The sequence below is a fragment of the Bubalus bubalis genome, chromosome 21, assembly GCF_019923935.1.
Source record: "Bubalus bubalis isolate 160015118507 breed Murrah chromosome 21, NDDB_SH_1, whole genome shotgun sequence".
NCBI lineage: Eukaryota > Metazoa > Chordata > Mammalia > Artiodactyla > Bovidae > Bubalus > Bubalus bubalis.
In genome coordinates, this window is record NC_059177.1 from 59,394,103 (window position 1) to 59,404,730 (window position 10,628).

The following is a 10,628-nucleotide window of genomic DNA, read 5'->3' on the forward strand; positions in this document are numbered from 1 at the left end:
CCCTTTGCAGGATGTCAGAGAGCCTCACAGAGCGGTCTTCCCCCTGCCTAGCAGAACCCCCAGTTTTATAGCTTTGAGCTGGAGCTGCCCCTGCTCCTCATGTGAGTAAAAGATGGATGCTTGTGTCCTGACTAATAAAACGTGGGGAAGCGCGGGATGACTTTCTGCCATCTCTGGGGAACGTGCGCTTCAGAGGACGACTCTTTCCCCGCTGGTGGTCTTTGGGTCTGGTTTCCTGTTCGTCCTAAAAGAGGCTATTCCCGCTAGCAAGGGAACAGGCTTTCTAACCTGAAATCTGACCCGTGGGTGTTTTGTCCCTTGGAGCCTTGGCCAAGAAATGGCTGAAGAACCTCCGCTCGGTCTGTGCAGTGGCTGTCCCGGACCAGCCTGTGAGAGCCACTCGCCCGAGCCGGCTCAGGGGCCGTGTTCTCCTACACTGATTGGCTCGGCTAATGGTCACTTTGAGTCTTCGGGTTTTCTATGATTTAGGGCTCTCTGATTTTCTCTTTGCTCCTCTGAGAAGAGGGCATTCTATTTCCTACCTGGCGGGGCTGCTCTGGGGCCAGATGTCCTCAGTGGTCAGGAAGCTTCGCCACCTTTCACTGCTGTGCGTTCAGGGACCACCCGTGTGCCTGGTAGGGCCTGGCAGCCCCAGGTGGCCATGGAGAGCTGGCTTCTGGCCGCCTGCACGGAGGCGCTGGCAGCTGGAGAGCCTGCCGGGGGCGGCCTGCTGCACCGTCAGGCTCCAGGCCCAGAGCAGCTCTGGTCGCTAGGCCTGGTGAGAGGACGCAGGCCCAGAGTCGGTGCCGCCCCACGGGGCTGGGGCAGCGGGACGGCCTTGGAGCTTCCTGGGAAGCAGGATGTGATTCCCGGCAGGTGGGCTCGAAGTGAGTCCTGGAGAGTCAGGTGCCCAGGGAAGGGTTGGCAGTCCTGTGGAGTCCGGCAGGCATTCGGGACCGGGAAGAGACATGGCTGGGATGGGGGTTTTGCTAGATTCTGGCAGGATCGGGGAGCCTCTTAAAAGTCCTGTGTTGAGAAGCTCCTCAAGTTCCCAGAGCAGGTGCCAGGGGTCTCTGCTTCTCAGGACCCTTATTGAGTTGATCAGTTGATGAGGGCCCCGGGGGGAGGTGGTGATGAGGTGTTTGCAGCTGCCTTAGGAAGCGAGACTGACTCCTGAGCCTTCTCTTGTGCAGGGGGGACAAGACATCCTGTCTATGATGGGCCAGCTCATGAAGCCCAAGAAGACGGAGATCACAGGTGAGACGAGACGCAGTGCTGGGGGCCGGAGCCTGGCGGTGCGTGGGATCCTGCCCCTCCTGACAGCGGGGGCTGCGCTGGATCCTCATGCGCATCCCGAGAGGGAGACAGGCGGTCACGGGCGCGTCCCGCCAGCAGCATACTGCCTGCTCGCCTTGGTGGCTCCTGCCTGCCTCCCCGGGTGAGGCTGCAGGCTGCCTGCCCCTTTTGGGCCTCTGATTTACTTGCTCCTCTTGCCAACTGTATGCTCCTCTTTTTTCGAATTACCACAGATAGCTTGGTTACTTGAAAACTGTCAACGTTAAAGCTGTTTTCTTGCAAATTTCAGCCAGTGGCACGATGTGAACCCCCAGAGCAGTGTCCTTACTGTAGCATGGTCTCTCCAGCCCCGCCTCTTAGCTGTGGTGGAAGGTGTTGGGTGTGTGGGCTGCTCCCCCCTGCTGATGGTGCAAGTGCTGGTTTGGAGAATGAAAACCATGACCTTGGACAGTTATTCAGCTTTTGAGATGCTCGTCCCTCTTCAAGCTCTGAGATGGGACCTCTCCTCAGACCTTGTCATTCTTCACAGGTTTTCCTCCAGAGAGGATTCTGAACGCACCCTATTCCTTCTAGGCGCTTGATTGAAAGTTAATTAACCGAAGCTTTGTCACACAGGCCACGAGAAAGGGTCATTTACTCAGTGTAGCACAGGGGAATTTGCATATGAAAACTGCCCATCTTCCAGGAGGGTGTGAGATAATAAGGCCCGGTGGGGAGTGTGACAGACCAGACCAGGGGTGTGCGCCCTGGTGAAGACAAGCGTGTACAAACTTAACACACCTTCGGGGGAGCGTGCCAGGGTTCTGGCTTTTAGGCAACGTTAGCGCTATTTTCAGATGAGACTGAAGCCTGGAGTGGGGTTGTAGCCTGATGGTGGGGTCACACAGCTCACACTCAAGCCCAGCTCTAAACTTGGGCTTGGGTGGGATTCGGAGGGAGTGAAGAGAAAGGCGATCGCCTCCCCACGGCACTGACCCTGCCCGTCACCCTCATCCACTCCTAGATAAACTCCGGGGGGAGATCAACAAGGTGGTGAACAAGTACATTGACCAGGGCGTGGCCGAGCTGGTCCCGGGCGTGCTGTTCGTGGACGAGGTCCACATGCTGGACATCGAGTGCTTCACCTACCTGCACCGCGCGCTCGAGTCCTCCATCGCCCCCATCGTCATCTTCGCGTCCAACCGAGGCAACTGCGTCATCAGGTACCTGCCCCCCCGCCCCCAGGCTCCTCGGTGTCTCCAGGGTCACGTCACCCCGTCGCGCCGCCCGTCGAGGTGGGGAGGAGGGCGCCCTGTTCATCCTGAGGGAAACGCTCGGAGTAGCTTGATTTCACTCGAGCAGTCACCCTGTTTCTGCATGTGAGGGCTTCCTCGTGGTAACTGGGGTTCCCATGGGTGTGACTTGGTCATCTGGTTGGAGTGGGCAAAGGAAAGGTCGGGTGGGCCAGCCCTCAGCCACACGGCTGTGTTGACTTCCGTCCCACGTGAGCTCCCCAAGGTGTGTGTTGTGAGTTCACTTTTCAGATGAGGAACCAGAATGACAGCATCGTGTGCCCCTGGCCACAGATAGGACGAGAACCCTGGCCTCTGACAGTGAATCCTGTCCTTTCTTTCTGGCCCAAACCTTTTCTTGGGGCCACAGTGGTACCTCCCTCCCAATCCCCAAGGCCCACCTTCAAGAAGGGAGCCCAGGGGCGTTCCTGGTGGTCCAGTGGTTAAAATCTGCCTTGCAGCGCAAAGGACATGGGCTCTTTCCGTGGTCCAGCAAGATCCCATGTGCTGCAGGACAGCAGAACCTGTGCAGCGTGGCTACTGACGTGCCCAAGGGCACATGCTCTTCAACAGGGGAAGCCACCGCAGTGAGAGCTGGAGAGCAGCCCCCACTCAGCGCAACTAGAGAAAGCCCACACGCAGCAACAAAACCCAGCTCAGCCAAAAACAAGGGAGAGCTTTAGAAAAGGAAGGGCGCCCAGAGGCCTCACCCCTCCAGCGCCCGAGCGAGCGCCGGTGTGCCCAGCCGTTGGCTGCCGTGTTCTGCACGCCCTGCGTGTCGGGCCTGCTCCCGGCAGTGCTGGGGCACCACGGGGTGGGGCAGGGCCTCTGCAAGCCCGCCACACGGTGGTGAGGGCGGCAGGGCCCGGAGACTGCGTGCTCCTGGCCCAGGGGGGGCGGGAATCTGAAGAGAGACCCCAAGACCATCAATGTCTCAGCACAGAGCTGCAGCCAAAGCGAGTGAGGAGCCTAGGCCAATGCGCACCCTAGACCCGCCTCTGCAGAGGAGCTCTGTCTCCGCTGAGCTTGTACGGCGGCCGTGCTGTTGGCTCTGGGGCAGCCCCCGCTCAGGTGGCCATTCTCGCCCAGGATGAGGATCTGTGTGCACGCTGCCCATGCAGCGCCGGCATCGTGCGGCCCCTCTGAATCCCTGTCGTGCTGTCTTGTTAAGAGCACTGCTCACCACCGTCACAGCTGTCTTCTGGTCTTGAAGGGAAGGCAGCTTGGACCAGGTCCAGGCCAGCCAGGGCCTGGCCACCTGGGCAGCACCTGGAAACGACGCCTGGCCTGGTGTCTGGTGTCGGCCACGCAGACCCTGTGTATGTTTTCTGGACTTTGCTCCGGTGGGGCCTGGCTTCAATGTGACTGCGGGCAGACAGGCCCAGCCTGGACAGATGGCGCCCCCGCCGAGGGAGCCCCGCGGCCGGAGCCGACCCGGCCGAGAGCTGGGCCGAGAGCGCTCAGGACCAGAGTCCTCTTCGTCTCATGCCATCTAGGGAAAAAGAGGCACGGGAGGGTGGCCCTGACCTCAGAACCCGCCCAGTGGGGCCTGGGGAGCTTGGCCTCAGCCCCACCCAGAAGCATGTGTGTTCCAGAAACCATTTTCTCTAATACGTTGTCTGAAAGAAACTTTGTACCTAAGAGTCAGAGCTTGAATACATTTCCACAGTCTTTGGTCTTTAATTCCTGAGAAGTGCTTAGTATTTTTTAAGCAGAGGGTTTTTTGTTTTTTTTTTTTTTTCTGTTTAAATTTTTAGTTTTATGGACTCAAAACCAAAAGAAAAAATTTTAACACATATTGATAAATTCTGTTCCTTTGTGGTTTTTTCCCTAATCTTTTTTTCTCTAGAGTTTTTATATTTACTATCTCTGGAATGAAGATAATTTATCATGAGTGTGGTAAAATTGGGGATATTTTAGGATGGCGAATTGAGGTCTTTTAAACTTTTCCCAGGAGAATCTCTAAATAGGTTTTAAAAAGAGAAACATATAGCCTAAACAGAATTAAATAACTGAAAATTAAATGTAGTTTTTAAAGGTTATTTTGTTTAATATGACAATTACAGGTATACCAAGTACTAAGATTTTAATCATGATAGAATTTTATCTTTATAATTCTTTATTATTATTTTTAGAAATATTTGTTGGTGAAAAAGATTTATTTTTTTTCTAATGGTGTCTTAATGTTTTGTATTTGCTACTAGTCTGCTTCCTTTTTTGTTTGAAAAGGTCTTAATTATTTTTATGTATTAGATTTAACAATTTCTTCTTTGTGGTAAAATGCACATAACATAGTGCCGTTCTAGTTATTTTGTTGGGGAGGGAATTGGGGGCCTGCTGCTGTGCCTTCCAGACGTGCAGGCAGGAGCCCCGGCTCGGCCCACTGGGCTTCCAGACGCGGCTGAAGCCTGGCACGTGTGCCACACGTTTCTGCCCGGCACACAGCCCATTGGAAGCTGGTGCTGTTCAACCCGGTGGGGTGGCCATTCACTGGTTTGGCTAAGGATTCGAGAGAGAGACAGGCAAAGGATATGATTGGACAGTTCCCAAAAGAAATAAAATAACTAAGGAACCTAAGGGAAGGCATTCACATGATCCATTAATAGTCAAGGAAAGGCAAATTGAGATGAGGCGTCAGGCCTTCCTTTCCTGGACCTGCAAGCAGCACGCTGTTAGGCTGCTCCGTGCTGGCTGCAGGGTAGCGGGGCCCGATCGCTCCTGCGGCTGCAAAAATGAACGCAGGCCTCCGTTCACCCATTCATGTTTAGGGAGATATTCAGGGCTGTGTCGGCTCTGTGGGAGATGCTGAGGAAATGCTGACGGCAGTGTGCCTGAAACACCGTTAATTACGGCAGCAGCGCCAGGGGCCACCACGCGAGTGCCCAGTGGTGTGGGCCCAGCGAGACTCGCCATGGGCCGTTAATACTGAAACAACAGGGACAGAAGCCACCCAAACGGATTTGCACACTTCGGGTAACATGAGAGGGCGTGGCAGGTGCCGGTACGAACAGTCTCGATGTGATTCCAGTTGGCTTTTCTCCTCCTCCCCCAGTTTCCTGTGGTGTTGATATTTGCAAAAACAATGACGTGGTTTCTAATGGCACCTGAGTTAGTCTGTGTCCTCTGCAGTCCTGCTTCTGACTCTCAGGACGAGAACTAGCTGCTCTGTTATCACCGGGGCCTCAGCCATGTTTCCACTGTCCAGAGAGGCCTGAGTGACGTGGAACTTGTTGGCCTTGCAGGGGCACGGAGGACATCACCTCTCCTCACGGCATCCCTCTCGACCTTCTGGACCGAGTGATGATCATCCGGACCATGCTGTACACCCCACAGGAGATGAAACAGGTGGGCAGCCCCACCCCCTTCTCCCCTTGCTCGCCCTCTGGGTCCCTGACACCGAGCAGGACGGCGCCCGTAAGTGGCCCTGGCCCCCCACTGCCCCCCACAGAGCTGCCGGCCGCGGGCATGTCTCTGTGCTCCCAAGCCTTGGCCCACCTGAATGATGTGCGAGCCAACAGGGCATTGCCTCCAGTGTCCCAGAGGCTCAGCTGCCGGGAGTCCTGGCAGTCCTCTCTTCTACTCCATCCCACCTGGTAACCTTCGGACACGGACAGTGGGAAAACCAACAGGAGGACCGCCAGTAAGGTCCCAGCTCTGAGAGAGGCGGCAGAGCCCACTCAGTGATGGGCCCGCCCAGGCGCCGGCCCACCGGAGCCCACAGCAGCCTGGCTCCCGCAGGCAGAGCCCAGGTCCCAGCAGAGGACGTGTGGGTGTGGGTCGTGGAGTGAGGCTCACAGGAAAGGCGCGCGGGGAGCGCTGAGCTCAGGGCCCGCACGGCGGCTCCGCCTGTGCTGAATCAGGAGAGGTGACGGCCACGGGACTGGCCTCGTCCCCAGGGCGCAGCCCCAGCTCTCCATGCAGAGACGGAGCCGCGGCCACATGCCCGCAGCCTTGGCAGCCCCGTCCCTCTGGCCTTCCGAGCCATCCTCTCCCCCTGTGCTGGCTGAGCCCTGCGTGGCGATTCCAGGACACAAAGCCGGCCGTGCAGTGCGGGGCCCAGCCATCTGCTGTGCCCACCCTGACCCCAGACAGTCTTGCTGGGGCATAGGTCTCTCACTGTGGGTCAGTGTATGGCCACGGCTGGGGACCTGGAGTGGCCCAGGGCCGCACTGACATCCGGGGGACTCTGCCAGACCCTCTCCTCCAGAGCACTCAGATGGGGTACTGAGTCGTTCGATCCCGTCGCTCGAGGTAGGGCGGACAGTTACTACTGGTGTTCTTAAAGAGCGGGTGCTGAGATGTAGACTGGTTAGCTTGCCCAGGTTCACACGGCCCATCTGTGGCAGGACTGGGTCTGGGACCCAGGCTGTCTCATCCTGAAGCCCCTTACCTGAAGTCTGTGCCACCAGCCTCCTCCCCATAAGAAGTGTCCCATCTGGAGGGAGTCTCTGTGGCAGTTGGCCAGCAGGCCGCTCCTTTCGGAGCTCAGAGGGTCTCTCCTGGACCCTGCGCAGCAGCCCCCCCCGCCTGCCTGTGGCCTGTCTGGCCTGGCCCTGCGTGTCTTGTGGACCAGCGCCCAGGAGGCCCGTGATGTGTAGAGCCAGAGCTCTCCCTGTGTGATCACACGGATCGCACCCCGGTGGTTGTGGTTGACGGCAGCAGCTGGGTGGGAGATGGGGTCCACGGCTGGAGGCCTTGTCCCCACATGAGAGTCTCTTGGTCTTGGATGAATGCTGGGTCGAAGCCAAGGCTTTCACTGATCAGGAGCAGAAGCAGAGGAGACACCGGCCCCTTTCTCACCCCAACTGTCGTGGCTGGGGCGGCGCCCTGTGCCCCACGGCGCTCTGTGGCTGCGTGGTGTCCTCTGTGGGCCTCCGCCTCTGCTCACGGGACAAGCGCTCCCTCCTCTTGGGGCCGTTGGGAGGCCCCAGGGAGAGCGCGGGCACTCAGGGAGGAGTGACTGCTGCTCACAGGCTCCTCAGCAGCTTTCAGTGAGCAGGGCTCCAGGCTGGCATCGCAAGATCAGCCAGCCAGCCTCTGTGGCTTCCTTTCCACCCGGAGCATGCTGCCCTACCCACCCCCACCCCACCCCACCCCGCCGCATGTGCGTGCTGCCCCAGGGTCCACAGGCTCAGCGGGGGGCCTCTTCTTGGGCTTTCTCTTGGGCGAGGAGATGACAGACCAGCTCCAGGACAAACCTGACGTTGCTTATGCCATTCAGGGGACAGTCTCAGCATTTCTACTGGAGCTTGGGTGGGTTTTTTAAAACCAAAATGATGTAACTTGTGTACTCTGCCACCAGCGCCGACACCCTCATAAACTATCCCTTGCAGGTTATTAAATGATTAAAGATCTAATTTATGAACTGTCACTGGTGAGCGGTCTGGAGCAGGAGCTCCTGGCATTGCTGTGACCTGCTCCAGAGAGAGCGAGAGCGCAGCATCCCTGACACCCTCCAGTGTCGGCCGCTCGGGCTGGGCTCTCCCCACCAGGCTCCAGGACCCCGTGTCCACATCTCCCTAGAGTTCCTGAGGCCCCGGGGACTTCTTGTGGCAGACCCAGCTGTTGGTGAGCAGCTCTTTTTACGCGAAAGTGCAGAGCTGCTCTGCTCTGACGGGCGTGACCAGAGGGGTGTCCTTTGGCGGGAGCCTTCCACCCCTGCTTTCCCGCCGTCTGCGTGCCCGTCTGGTGACGTCTCTGCTCAGCTGCGCTTCTGCAGCCCAGATGGGCCCCTCGTGCACCCAGGTGCTTGTGACTGAGGTCACACCTGGCAGCCCCCGGCTGAGCCGACGTTTGATGTGGCCAGCGCAGCGTCTGTGAGATATTTGAGTGGACAGCACTCTAGCGCTCAGGACATTTCGTACAGAAGTCTGAGTTGAGACCTTCCTGCCAGCACCTGGCCCTTGGCCCTGGCGGCACCGCTTACTGCAGAGGGGCTGCCTTCCCATCCACTGCGCCCCTGCCCGCTCTCCACTCACGTCTGCAGGCCTGTTTCCGAGCTGGGCCTTCCCTGCGGACAGCTCCTGACCCTCTGGTCCCTCTGCCCTGTGACGCTGTAGCCTGGGCTCAGCCTTTCCCGCCTCCATGGCTGTGTCCCCCTCTGCCCTGGTGACGCTGTAGCCTGGGCTCAGTCTTTCCCGCCTCCATGGCTGTGTCCCGGGTACGTCTTTATGGCTTTAATTTAAACAAGGGCTTCTTGATATCTTGTTTACGAAGCTGCCAGAGTGAAAAATTCCTGTATTATACGAGGCTCAACGTCCCCGAGTTATCTCAGCACACAACACGCAGCATCATTACCCCGCTGCCCCTTATCACTCGGCGCTGCCGCGCGGCCAGGGCCCCAGCGCCGTGCGCGCTGCCGTCCCTGCCCAGCCTGCCTCCCGCCAGCCCCCAGGGTCTTCAGCGCACGTGCGCCAGCCTGCTCTTGACAGACGTGATATCGCCCAGTGATGTTATGAGGGCGGCTGAGTCTTTAAAAGTAACTTTTTAAATGTATTTAACCATCATTTGTCAGGCAGAGAAAGGGTGTCCCTCCCTGCCTTACAAGTGGCGGTGCCCGCCCTGGGGAGGGGGGTTGGCTGCCCTGAGGGAGCCCCTGAGGGGCGAGGCGAGGAGGCACCAGCTGCTTCCTGTGGGCCTGTGGCTGCGTCCCCCAGGGGTGCGACGCCCACAGTGCCCACGGGAGGCTCTGCCCCATCCGCCCGGGTTGGGCCTCTATGGTCTCAGGAGGTGGCACGAGAATGCTGAGGTCGGCCACTGTTGATCACAGTTTTTCTCCCAAAGATCATTAAGATCCGAGCCCAGACAGAGGGGATCAACATCAGTGAGGAGGCGCTGAACCACCTGGGGGAGATTGGAACCAAGACCACCCTGAGGTGAGCTGGCTCCCGGGCCCTGGCTGGATGGGGCCCCGCCCGGCCCAGGGCCAGAACGGCCTGCTGGCAGTGTTGGGAAAGCTGAGCGGCAGCAAGTCCTCCGTCCCGAGGTGGGCCCCCTGCCCGGCAGACCCTGGGGTGCAGGAGGGGGGCAGGACTGGACACGGGGGCGGGGCAGGTGGCCCCCTGCAGCCCCGGCGCCTCTACCTGGTGGGCGGGGAGGAGCGCTGACAGGCGGCTGTCCTGACTGCTCCCAGCGGCCAGAAGTCGGTTGCTGTGGAGGGTGCCCCTCGGTGTCCTGATCCCTTCCTGTGAGTCACAGCTTCTCAGTGCTTAGCCCAGCCTGGTTCCCTTGGCGTCAGCCCCTCACTTCTAAGGGGGACGCAGAGCTGCACGCTGGCTGGGTGGCATGGTCGTGCAGAAGCGCCAGACGTGCTCGCCTCTGGATGGCGCGTGTGCTCTCGGGCCCGTGCCCCTCTGCCCGCCGTGTGCCCCGCCCGTCTGGACCCTGGCGTCGGCGCCCACCACTGCGTGGCCCCAGGCCGCGGCCCTCCCTGCAGTGCGGCTGCCGCCCGCGAGCACTGCAGGCGGTGAGAGGCGGCAGGGCTTACAGCTGTTGGAGACTTCTGGCTCCTCTGGTGGGGTGCTGGGTCCAGCTCTCTGGGAAGTGACCACTGTCCCTGTCTGCTGTGTCTGCAGCAGCTGGCACAAGCTCCCAGGGCTCATGAGCACTCCTGCCGGCATGGGCAAGGGCTCCTGCCCATGGCCCCGACTCACCCCCGCTCTGGCCGCTCTAGGTACGCCGTGCAGCTGCTGACCCCGGCCAACCTGCTGGCCAAGATCAACGGGAAGGACGGCATCGAGAAGGAGCACGTGGAGGAGATCAGCGAGCTCTTCTACGATGCTAAGTCCTCAGCCAAGATCCTGGCCGACCAGCAGGACAAGTACATGAAGTGAGGCGACCGAGGGCCTCTGCATGGGGACTGTGGTCAGCCAGGCCCCGGCCCAGCCGTGGACAGGAGGCTCCAGCCACGCTGGGTGCTGTCCCCACCCGGGTGGACAGTAGCACTGTGAGGTTGGCATGGAAATGTTTCCTTTAAATTATTGTAACTCCTCCCGTGGCTGCTTTGAAGGAACCCTGCCGCTGGTGTGTTTTCTAATAAATCCTGATAGGTTATTTTGATGA

General features: G+C 59.1%; 1 protein-coding gene across 1 annotated transcript in view; it reads left to right on the plus strand.

Moving 5' to 3' along the window:
• Nucleotides 1–10,628, plus strand: part of RUVBL1 (RuvB like AAA ATPase 1) — a 31,537-nt gene extending 20,909 nt beyond the window's left edge. The window contains exons 7-11 of the mRNA XM_006078843.4: nucleotides 1,194–1,257; nucleotides 2,300–2,498; nucleotides 5,810–5,912; nucleotides 9,351–9,442; nucleotides 10,240–10,628. Of these exons, the coding sequence (XP_006078905.1) occupies nucleotides 1,194–1,257; nucleotides 2,300–2,498; nucleotides 5,810–5,912; nucleotides 9,351–9,442; nucleotides 10,240–10,399 (618 nt within the window). The 3' untranslated portion in view covers nucleotides 10,400–10,628. The remainder of the gene's footprint in view (nucleotides 1–1,193; nucleotides 1,258–2,299; nucleotides 2,499–5,809; nucleotides 5,913–9,350; nucleotides 9,443–10,239) is intronic.